At 39.8% G+C, this 12,240-nt stretch overlaps 1 protein-coding gene across 2 annotated transcripts in view; it reads left to right on the plus strand.

The window, feature by feature from the left end:
• Positions 1 to 12,240, plus strand: part of SYDE2 (synapse defective Rho GTPase homolog 2) — a 77,024-nt gene that overhangs the window by 36,190 nt on the left and 28,594 nt on the right. For both annotated transcript variants that reach the window (XM_029618813.1, XM_029618812.1), the window contains exon 4: positions 6,078 to 7,177. In XM_029618813.1, coding sequence (XP_029474673.1) covers positions 6,078 to 7,177 — 1,100 coding nt within the window. The remainder of the gene's footprint in view (positions 1 to 6,077; positions 7,178 to 12,240) is intronic.

Here is a 12,240-nt window from a genome sequence, read left to right on the forward strand (position 1 = left end):
TGATTTTTCAGATTTAATTAATGAAACAGATTTATTCCTTTATTTGGATGGGATTGCTTCTGACCTATACATTTATAGAATTCATTCCAGACTAATAAATCTTAATATTTTCTCTGCTAAGCTTTTATGTTTCATGGACATAGCTATTTCCTTCTCCCTCCTCCAAGATAAATTCTTGTGGTGAACACACTAATTGGATTAACTAATGGTAAAAAACAAGGCTCCTGCTGTTAAGTAATTGACTTTCTGGTGCAATAGCTACTTCAATACCGGTAGTGCTTCTTTTAATACACTTAAGCAAGGCTCTCCACCCCGCCCTCTGTTTTCTGCAGCTAAAGTTATCAAATTCTGTGGCAGATCTTTTCAAGATTTTGAGCAATTATTTGGAAAATCTGTGTGAGTTATTTATCTAAAAGGTTTTGACTATTGATCTTATTGTAAATAATTAAAATAAATGAAATGCATATTATGAATTCAATACATTTTAAATAGCATGAATAAACAACAGTAAATAGAAAAAATCAGTTTGTGCAAAAAATACAACACTACAGAGATGTTTCACAAAATGTAGTAAACCTCGGAATAATTTCTAATTCTAATAAATATATAAAATACCATGCATAAGGGGGCCACCCCTGTAACGCAGGGCAACATGCTTTGCACTGCAGTGCTGTGATCCTATCAATGGTGTGCTCAGACCCAGGCAAGGAAGGAAAAGGCCACCCCTGTCAACCAGTGAGAACGCTGAGGATGCAACTCAGAGAAGATAGATGTCCTTCTGCCGGGGAAAGTCCCCTAAGGTACCCGCATGTGCCACTTGGGGTGGCAGAGACCCCTGAGGGTAGGAAAACTGGAGAAAAGCAAGAAACATTACAATAAATAAATATTTATATATAGAAATAAAAAATCATTAAAAACTGGTAGCAAAGATGTAAGGACCCAGAATAAAAGCTTAAAAAATGTAGACCTCGAAAGGATCGCTTTAAATCCAAGATTGCCAGCAGGCAATTGAGCTAACGTATGCTGTCTACATTCTGGCGGTCACCTCGGTTTGTTAGCCTAGCAAAAAAGAAAAAAAAAAATTCTCAAGACTTAAAAGAATATTTTAGCAATCAGGCAGACTAGGGAGTTTGGCGGTGCTGTGCTCAGTTTCCACTGCTAGCATGGTGCCCGTGGAGTCAGAAGGAGAGCAGCTAGGAAATGGCGAGGTCCATGAGGCTGGCAGTGTTACCACAAAATATCAGTGGACAGTGGGGCCAGGAAATTAAATCTGAATTAAACACCCTAAAGTCTGATAGTCTAGCTAACATAGATCATAGGGGGAAAAAAGTGAACTTGGAAACAGAACTGAGGAAGAGACAGAAATATTAGTAAAGCTACAGAAGAAAGTAGATACTGCTGAAAAAGAAAAGGACCCTAAGAATAGATTACGGTGTAAGAATATTAGAGTAAGAGGTGCACCAAAATCTAGTGAATTTGCTTTAACTGAGGAACTTATCCAAGAGGTTTTACAGATGCTATTGCATATGGATTCTATTAAGGGGAGATAAAAACTGAAAGAGCTGATCACTTTTTGGGAGCCCCTCCCAATAATCTTCCAGTGAATCTTCCAGTGAGTGTGATGAAGTGGGTACCTCACACAGAAACAGTTCAAAGTAGCCAGCCAGAGATACAGAAGGCGCCGTCAAGACAGTCTTAGTGGCAATGAGAAACAGGAGCACCCCAGTGGCTCAGTGACAGCAGGGACCTGGGTTTGATTTCTGGCTCAGGTTGGCCAGAGCTGGGGATGCTGCAGAGGTAACGTTCGTCTCTCGCGGGTGGGGAGGAACTCATGGTCAATGTTCCAGAAGGAGCCCAGCTGTGTGGTGCCCGGGCAAGGACTGTCACTGCAGTGCCTGGACTAAAGTAAGTTGAGAAGGGATTTAAAACAGGGGAAAAATCCCTTTAGGTAGTCATGAATGAGGACTCGTGGTACCAGATCCCAGCCTTGGTTCTGACTGAGCTGGAAGTACAAAGGAGCAGGAGGAAACTATTGGATTAAAAAATAAAACCCAAAAAAAACAGAAAAGGAGAGAGAAAACTGGAGGCTGCTGGGAGTTTGTGTTCCCGGGGAGTCTTAGCCTAAAGTCAATCAGGAGGAAGACCCTGACTGCAGAAGAATGAGATGATAATTGGGGAATACAGGTGAGGGTTATTAAGGCGCCACCTTGGGCAGGAATCCACCAGGGAGGCTGCCAGAGACATGGAGGTTTGTCAGAGGAGACTGTAGAGGAAGAGTTGGCACTCCTAGCAAGGGGTCTGGAGAAGTTTCTGGTAAAGGCTAGCCTCATGACATAAGAGGAAGGGTATTTGCTCACTATATACATTTTATGCCAGCTTGTGCCACAGGGGTGTGGAATTGTGATGTTGTCTGTGAAAGAAAAAATGTTAAAAGGGCAGTAAAGACTTGTTTTACTGCATGTCCTTTGCTCGGCTTTTGTTTTTGGGCAAGCTGGCAGGCATTTGGAGACAATACTATACTGATCGAACCTCCAAGAGTGATAAAATACAATCCAGACAAAATATGAAATCGCTCTGTGATGTTTGATAATCGGTTTAAAAACACACAGGCAAGACCATCGTACTGTGCTGACTGCACATATAAAGTTCCTATGAACCTCGCCAAAGCCTGTAATCATCGATCTGCCCTGTGTGTATACAGTTTTTATCAATTTTTTTAATGCAAATAAAACTTATCTTGGAAGTCATAAGGATCTTGAAGATGTGCTTGTCTTGACTTCATTTTAAAATTTGTGAGACAATTGTGACACATTTACAGACATAAAAACAAAATCCTGCAAAAACTGTAACGTGCTACAAGTAATATTTGAGAGAAAGCTTATTCAGATATGCATTGACCTTTCTTTGATTAATTTGCTATAAAAGAAATAACTCAGACTAGTAACAGAAATTTTGATTCGTAAGCACATTACACATAGCTGGGCCTTCCCATTTAAACTATGTTTTACCATCAATGGCATAGCTACACCAGGTGTTCAAGACTGAAGCTTGTCAAGCTCTGTGGGTGGCAGGATTTGTTGACTGCATTCATTGCAAGCACAGCTGCTACACCCCAGAGAAGCACTTCCAAATGGCTGCGAGCCAAAAGTAAGAATTTACTTCAGATCACTGTGGATAGATTCTAAATATATAGCCTGAGCTATTTCATATGAACCTGGATACTTTCTCTTCGACAAATAATCAAAATTGGATGTTCCTCCTACCACGCAACTCAGAACTCATACCCCAACGTAACAGAACAGCGTGTGAATTTTCAAAGTAGACATATATGCCTAACTGCACTTTGAATGTTTGGGCTATTTGAAAATTACCCTCTATAAGAGTAGTAATGGATGTAGGGTCAAAGTTAAGAAGAGAACACTGAAGAGGGTTAAGAAAGGCAAAAGAAGAGCTCTAAAGAGAGCGAATGAAGAACCAGATCCAGTGTCAATATGTTTAAATGTGGTGACGTTTGATAGCTGACTTTGATATGGAGTGTACTGGTCTTCTCTCTAAAAGCCATATTAAGGTGATGATACTGAGGATACTGTAAAGACAGAGGTCTATAATGAGTCTGTGGATGATAAGCTATGGGGGAAGAAGGCAAGGAAACCAACAAAGAGATTATTTACCCTGAGGAGCTGAAAAATAACCAGCTTTCGACTTATTGCTCGATCATCAGAAAATTGATAGTTCCACAGTTCTGACTGAGGGAAGTGGATACTGATATTGAAATATGCGGAGGATTGTGAATTGTGGGGAAAAAAGCAAGGTGTGGGGAGGAAGGGTTAAGAATAGGAAGGTTTGTGGAAAATTTAAAGGTGAATTTTAAAAGCCCTACGCGCACCAAAGTCAAAAGAGATGTGCGTGACTCAGGCCGATGTGTGCCACGCAGATTTTAAAAAGCATCCGAGTACGTGCACATCGCCCAATAGGCGCACAAATCAAAAAGGTAAAAATGGAGCATGGGTGGGACATGGGCGTTCTGGGAAGGTCACTTGAAATGTGTGGCTAAGTTTTTATGCTCATAAGTGTGCGCCAGGGCCCTCTACTGCATAAAGTACTTCTGCTGTGGATGGCTTGTAAGTTTTAAAATAAAACAAAATCAGGGCTAGTCGAGGTTTGAAGGGTTGGGGCTAATAGGGTAAAAGGGAGGAAGGTTAATTAGAGGGGTTAGGAAGTAGGGAGCCTTTACCTGGGCAAACTGGGAATGGACTGGGGAAACTGGTAATTGTGTTGGCGCACGTATCTAATAAAATACCCCCACTTACATGATAGAGCCGGCATTTGTGCCCACAAGTGCATGTTCGTACAAAAATGCACGCACATTTACATGCCTCTGCTCAATCCAGGACAGCTTTTCTCGCGCATTGGGATAGGGGAGGGGGGGTGACAGTTTAGTATAAGGCCACGTCTGTATATAAAACACTATTTTGGAAAATGACCTCCTAAGTGAATACAAGTGAAACTTAGTGCGCTAACTGGGTCTCCGAAGGCTTTACAAGAGGCCTCTGACAGAAAAGGAAGATTAATGTTTGCCAGGCTAAAGCAAGGCCTTCGGGCCAGCCCACTACTGGGATTGTGCTGAGGTTTGCAGTACAAGGGAAAGCTTTGTCCATTTTTATCAAACATCACATTTCTGACTTAACTGCTTGCCAGAAAAGCACAGCAGCATACCAGACACAGCCTGCACTTAAAAAGTCAACTGTGCTGTAGAACACAGAACCAAAGATTCAATTTTATTTCCTATCCTGGGAAAATAGTTCCCACAGGCACTTTCATCCGGTTCTCTGTGGTTGTACTGAGACAGACTCCATGGATTGCAAGGAAAATGGTCATTAGTTTTGTTGTACTGGTTCTAAAATGAAAAATAGTTTTATTGTTATGAGGAGTTTTGTACATAGTTCCATATTCACATCTCCCTATCAGAGATTTTTAATTGCTTGGGGTTTTTTTTCCATCCTTTTGATGTTGAGGTCCCCAGGGTCAGGGTATGTTTCTTTTCTGTCTTTTGGCTAAAGCAGTAGGTATGGCAGGGGTGGTGGGGGTCTAAGAGTACGGAGCCAGTTGTCAAGACTTGATGCAGCAATATGTTTTTGCATTTTTAATTTACTTAGAGAATACCATAATAAAAATTAGATGTTTATGGTAGAATGGTGGATTCTTTGCAGTGCTGTAACCTTTTTTTGAACCTCAGTACAGACACAGTCAAAAGAGAGTAGAACTCAAGACAAATTACAAATAAACACTCTCAAAAAGAGGTTGTATTTCCTTGTTGATATAGCCCAATAGAGCAAATAAAGGCCCATCAGAAACAAGCCTACTGCTGTTTGTATGCTACTGCAGGCTTAATGTTTCAGTTATCAGTCCATGTAATTCATAGTCCCAGATTGCTATTGAGAATTTTGTAGGAATCATGTGATTTGAAGGAAAGAGACAAGATGGTTGTCCACATCAGACACTATGGACAGTTTCTCCCCAAAGCAGATACTGAAACACGGCCAATATTGGGAGGGTCTCCTGGTGCTGTGAGAAGTAGTTTTTAATTGCATGAATTATCTCTCTACAAAATTCTCAATAGTAGTCTGGGACTATATATTACATGGATTGATAACTGAAACATTAAGCCTGCAGTAGCATACAAACAGCGGGAGGCTCGTTTCTGATGGGCCTTTATTTGCTCTATTGGGCTATATCAATGAGGAAATACAGCCTAATTTTGAGAGTGGTTATTTATTTGTAATTTGCTTTTTATTGAACTGACATAAGAATGCATACGGCAGTTGCTGTGGTGGTATGACAAACTAGATCCCTAAATATCATCTTTGGATGATTTTGTTGCTCCATACAAAGGTATTGCCTGCAGATTCTATAACCCCTGCCAGAAATCAGTCTGGTTTCTGAGGTGTATTGTTTCTTTCTTTCTTTCTTTCTTTTTTTTTTCCTGGTACAGGTTTTATAAGCAAATATAAAAATTTGGGGGAAAATGTGCACTTTTTACATTTTGTCATATCTTCCTGTTTTATTTTCCTTTCTAGGTCCTGGAGGGCCGACTGCAAACAAGGTGGAATTGGCATCTGAGTTTTCTCCTCCTTCAAGTCCAAGCCCTTTGAAAAAGGGGGGGCCGATTAATTGGTCCTTTCCTGATAAAATCAAATCTCCCCGAACTGTCAGAAAACTTTCCATGAAAATGAAAAAACTACCGGAACTCAGCAGAAAGTTGAACGTCAAAGGAGCTACAAGCCATAACAGCTCAGATCAGCCTTCTTCCTTGCTGAAGGGTAACTGTCAGGATACAACCCATGTGCCCACCTTGCCTTCTGTTGGAAGTAGAAGTGCTGCTGCAAGCAGGAATGTGATAAGTCGTTACCATCTTGACAGCAGTGTATCATCCCAGCACAACTGCAAGAAGAAAAGCGCAGGGAATTCCAAATCATCCAGCAAAGGTGGTTACCTCAGTGACGGTGACTCCCCTGAGCTCATAACTAAATCGGGTAAACATGGCTCTGAAAGCAGATGCATGAAGGGAAAGGAAGCATTTCCTAGCAACAACATTAAAACCGAAATCGACATTGATGCCTTCCGACACTATAGCTTTTTGGATCAAGCTAAGTGTTCACAGTATGTGTCAGGGCTCATGAGTGTCCACTTCTACGGGGCTGAGGATTTAAAACCACCAAGAATGGATGCTAAAGAGGTCTTTTGCGCTATTCAGGTAGATTCGGTAAATAAAGCCAGAACAGCCTTGCTGACTTGCAGGACAAGCTTCCTGGACATGGACCATGCTTTTAATATAGAACTTGAGAATGCACAGCACTTGAAGTTGGTGGTGTTTAGCTGGGAGGCCACGCCGCGTAGAAACCGTGTTTGTTGTCATGGTACAGTCGTACTCCCAACCCTTTTCAGAGTGACCAGGACACATCGACTGGCCGTGAAGCTGGAGCCCCGGGGCATTATTTATGTGAAACTGACTCTCATGGAGCAATGGGAAAACTCTCATGATACTCTAGATCTACATCGGGAACCAGTGATATTTGGGGTGGAAGCTCGAAAAGTGGTTGAGAAGGAAAATGTAGGGTTAATGGTGCCGCTACTCTTGCAGAAATGCATTGTGGAAATTGAAAAGAGAGGCTGTCAGGTAATGATTCATCAGTTTGTGTTTTGTAACATCTTGGTTTCCTTATGTAGCACTTCTCTGTAGAAAACTAGGCTAATAATGAAGCAAACGGATCAGGCCCAGGTTCCGAGTGTCTCCAGTAATTTTAAGGGGTCATTTTATAACTGCTCAGTCCATCTTTGTTAGACTTTCTGGGTAGGATGTCTTTTTTTTTTTATTTACATATAAACATTTTATAGTCTGCTGTTTTCTAAAGGTAGGTACAAAGTGGATTTCACAGCATTTAAGGAGAACATTGAGCACATAATAAATCATATAGAGATATGACACAAGTAGATTGTAATTAATCTACATTTGATGTAAGTCATACATAAGAGGTACAAGTGGGGTACAATGGGTAGCAATAAAAATGTGGCATTTGCCAGGTACTTCCAGGTGGCCCAGATTGGCCACTGTCGGAGACAAGATGCTGGGCTCGATGGACCACTGCTCTGACCCAGCAAAGCATTTATGTTCTCATTGATTGATTTATTACTCTTTCCCTATTGGAGTATTCAGAGCAGTGTATATGATTACAAAGTAGATTACATCCAAACCGTAGTCAAAGTTATAGAATAAGTTACATTAATTGGAGGTAGCTATTTTGTAGACAATGCAGTACATTTCCTACAAGGCCATGTGTATATCACACAATACTGTACATATCAAACTAAAAGACAATGCAGTACATATCGAACAATATTGTATCCTGTATGAAAGGGGATAATTGGGTGTCATAAATTAGCAGCTCTAGTGGGGAAGAGTTCTGAGGGAAGGGCTGAAGTTTAGAAGAATGTGAGGCAAGCTAACAGGAGTAGGCCTGGTGAAAAAGCCAGGTTTTAACCGAGCGGTAGAATGACAGAATATTAGTGAATAGTCTGGCCTCTATTGGAAGAATGTCAGAGCTTAGGAACGAAATGTGAGAAGGCACATTTACAGGTACGGGCCAGTCTAGAGTCTTTGGGAGCTGGGCAGTGGGGCATAGAAGGACCCCTGTCTTGGAACTAAACTGACAATGAAGTTTGCGTGGATATAAGCAGTCTCTCGGCTAAGTTGGTTCTTATCCTTTCAGAGATCTGAAGGCAGTGCAGAAAGCTTAGAATTAAGCCCGGTAGAGGGTTAGAAGCTAGTGTAGGTCTATAACAACTGGAATGATGTGATTTCTGTAGCTGCAGCCAGACAATATTCATGCACAGCATTCTGAACTACCTGTAGGCGGTATAGTAGCTTCTGTAGGAGACCCACATGCATGGTATTACATTAGTCCAGCTGGAATAGAACAAATGCATAGGTCAAGATGGCTAGATTGTCTTTCTCCAGACATGGTTTTATTTGCTTCAGTTGTCTGAAGTAGTGGAAGGCAACTATAGAGATTTGCGATTCCAGGTATAGACTGGTGTCCAGAGAGAGCATAGTCTGCAAATTTCTAATTTTATTACAAGAGCCAGGGTGTGTGGCATTGAGCAAAAGTTTAAAGTTATCAGATGGAGGAGAGGAAGCGTCTAGGGTTAGTACCTTTGCTGGGGTTTAGTTAAGTTTGTTGGCAGAGGCCCAAGTCTGTATTTTTTTTGAGGTAGCTGTTTGTTTTTTGATGGCAATGTCCTTACAAGGGCCCAGTAATTGGAAGACCTGGATGTCATCTGCATAGATGAAACATACCATCATAAAGCTGAGCTGTATAATTTTAACAGCAACCAACTCACAGCTGTAATATAATCATTGGTCTCTAAGGAATGTTCTTCCACATTTTTTTTTTTTTTTAGAATTTTTCAGTGCAGTGCAAAATTGAGAGTGCAGAATGTCGAAAAAGTCTCTAAACATCTCAGACTGGGATTATATATTAAAATGCCGGTCTCATATTGCAGAAATAATCTTGAACTATCCCAACATCAACGTAGTGTTTCGAATGAAACTTCATCAGGGGCATTTAGTCCAATTGTTGGCATTATATTAGCACTACCTGCACAAAAGATACCACACGTTTTATAATCGTGCAAGAGCTTCCATGAGAATGTTGACAGCATAAATTTCTGAGCTGAAATTGATATTGGGTTATGAAAATGCTAGTCATAGCATGTTAAAAAGCAGGCAAATCAATGGTAGCTGTTTTAAATATTAAATTAATGTATATCATTCCACTTGTTTATATAATCTCTTCTGCTAAGTTAAATGAAGTGTAAATCCAAAACTGTTCTTATCTGTTTAATAATGAATCATGTTCACCTCCTCTACTGTGAGGTTGGATGACATCAATAATAGTCCATCTTAAGTAACTAAATTCATGACCAAATTGTATACAATGTTGTACTATAGAAGCCTGAATTTTGCCCATGTTAAGACAACTATTATGTTCAATAAGGTGAGTTTTTATCTTTCGCTTTCAGTGACATCTGCACTGGATGATGTAGATAACATAACTCTTAGTGTGATTGGTACAATTTTTATGGATGATTTTATATCCTGTATTAAAGATCACAAGCCTCACATGCAAAATGCCCTGTTGTTTGTAAAATATCTGATGGTAATTCTGCTTGTGCTATATAATTTCTAAAGTTCCATCCACTTTTATTATAAAAAATTTGAATTTATGAAAAAATTGAAAATATGGAAAGGACATGCCAATGCTTTCTAATAATCATTGTTACTGAATGAGACAAATTGAAATGTTGCAAAACACACACTGGTCAAAAATCTTACAAAAGTTGTAATCAAAAAAATCCTGTGCATATGTGAAACAAACCCTCATATACTCAGACTTCACCACATGTTGTGGATATCCCTTTGAGAGGAATCCATGTGGCAGAATATTAACTTGATACTTGAAATCTTGTAGTTGGTTATTGTTAAAATTATACAGCTTAGCTTTCTGACAGATCTCTTTATCGCTAATTGTTGTGCATGTTCACATATAGGAGGAATTTTTGGTTTGTAGTTTGGTTTTTGTACACCTTTTTTTTTTTTTTCTGGTTTTTGAATGTCTGCATAGATTAGGGGTAATCCAATTTCGGTCCTTGAGAACCACAAACAGACCAGGTTTTCAGGATATCCACAATGAACATGCATGGGATAAATTTGCAAGCACTGCCTTCATCATATACAAATATATCTCATGTGAATATCCTGAAAACCAGGCCTGTTTGTGACTCTCGAGGACTGGAGTTGGCCACCCCTGGCATAGTTAAAGCATTGAAGTTTGGACGGTCTTACTTCATTGATGAGGGGTCTGAGGTGAATGTTGAAAGGGATGGAGAGAGGATGGATTTGTGTGGGACACCACGTGATAGGGTTTTGAGCAATGAAGAGGAGTTGTATTTATTTTGTTACATTTGATATTCTACAATGTAATAGCAGAAGACTAATTTCTTTTAAAAACAATTAAACATAACAAACTACATTTATTAGAAAGTCAGGGTGTATCGTTAATAAGAAAAGATTTTTCACCATGGCCACCTTTTAAGATAACTGAGTTGATGGTCTTCCTTTAAAAAAAAAAAAAAAAGAATAATTCTGATTGTACTGTCGATGAGCAAACCTCATATCTTCTAAATTCCATTAGCAGGCCAGTCTGAGCTCTCATTGAACTATTTTCTGCAAAAACCAGTTATGTGGTTGCTGTTTGGCTACTTGAATACACTGTAGGTGGTCAATTTTTACTGGCCTAACTCGACACCACATGTATTCAGCATTTTCCCCCATAGTCATAAAATGGAAAAAAGCCCTATAGTACATTGGCCCTTAATACATTTTCGACTAGTATTTGGGAGTCATGCTCCCTTCAGTGGGTCAGTGCACAGTAATGCAGCCGCTAAGAAGGGAGTGTAGCTCTCGAAAGTTCATCTGCAGCTGGCAAGGTCTGAGCGTGCTGTGGAGGGCCAGGGAGGGTGGCTGACCAGTGGTATTGAAGGGGGTACCTCAAAGGAGGTGCTTTTCCAGGGTCACTGGCACTTCTTGAGCGGCTTGCCTTGGGAGGGCTAGAGGTAGCAAAGGCTGCCAAGGAGAGACAAAGCAAGGATAAGTATGAGAAAAAAAAAAACAAAGTGCGAAGCTTGCTGGGCAGACTGGATGGGCCGTTTGGTCTTCTTCTGCCGTCATTTCTATGTTTCTATGATAAAATACTAAAATTAAAAAAAAAAAATGTAATGCAGTAAAAAAGTATCACTTTCTTTGTTGACCTTTTTCTACAATAGCAAAAGCAACACAAATAATTGTGATACTCATCCTGAATAAAACTCAAGTTATCTACTATTCAATAACAACTTCAGTTTAGTTTTTCAGTGATCAAATCTTGCACAAAAACCTTTTTTTGGGAACGCTTTGGTCACTAAAAAGAGAAATTGGAACTGTAATAATGCAGTTGTTTATTCAGGGTAAGGTGAGGTCCCGTGGTTCTTTGTGGTTTTGTGCTTTTAAATAATGGCGTGGATCGATCAAAGCCAAGACTTCTGGAATAAATACAGAAAATGACTAGGGAAAACCCTTGCTTTCTGTAAGTAATAAAGTATATATTTTCTTGCTTTTTATACTGCTTTTATACTTGATACCAATGTCTTCAATCCAAAAACAAAGCACCTTAATAATTTAAAATACCGTACATCAATAAGAACACTTTAAAACAAATTTAAACTCCCCCACCTAGAATATGTCTCCAGTCCTCTTGATCTTGATTTGTTTTTGAAAAGTTAAATAATTAACTTCATTCTACCTTCCTGTGGTGCACTATTCCACAGGAAAGGGGCAAAACAGCTAAAAGCTCATCAGTAGCTTGTCCCAAGCCTTGCTGGCATAACTAACAGTGCCTGCTAGGTTGATCTCAAATCTCTGTTTGGTACATAGGAGACCAACTGCTCAGTGAGATGCAATGAGGTTTTTTGAGCATAGGCAGCAAACCATAATAAGATATTAAATTATACCTGCTATTTCACAAGTAACCTGTGTAATGCTTTTAAAATTAAAGAAATGTGATCTTTAATCTTTGTTCGAGTCAACAACCTAGCTGCTGTATTTTACTGGTATTGCAAATGCGGTAGCCTGAAATCTGGTATGCC

The sequence above is a fragment of the Rhinatrema bivittatum genome, chromosome 10 (assembly GCF_901001135.1).
Source record: "Rhinatrema bivittatum chromosome 10, aRhiBiv1.1, whole genome shotgun sequence".
NCBI lineage: Eukaryota > Metazoa > Chordata > Amphibia > Gymnophiona > Rhinatrematidae > Rhinatrema > Rhinatrema bivittatum.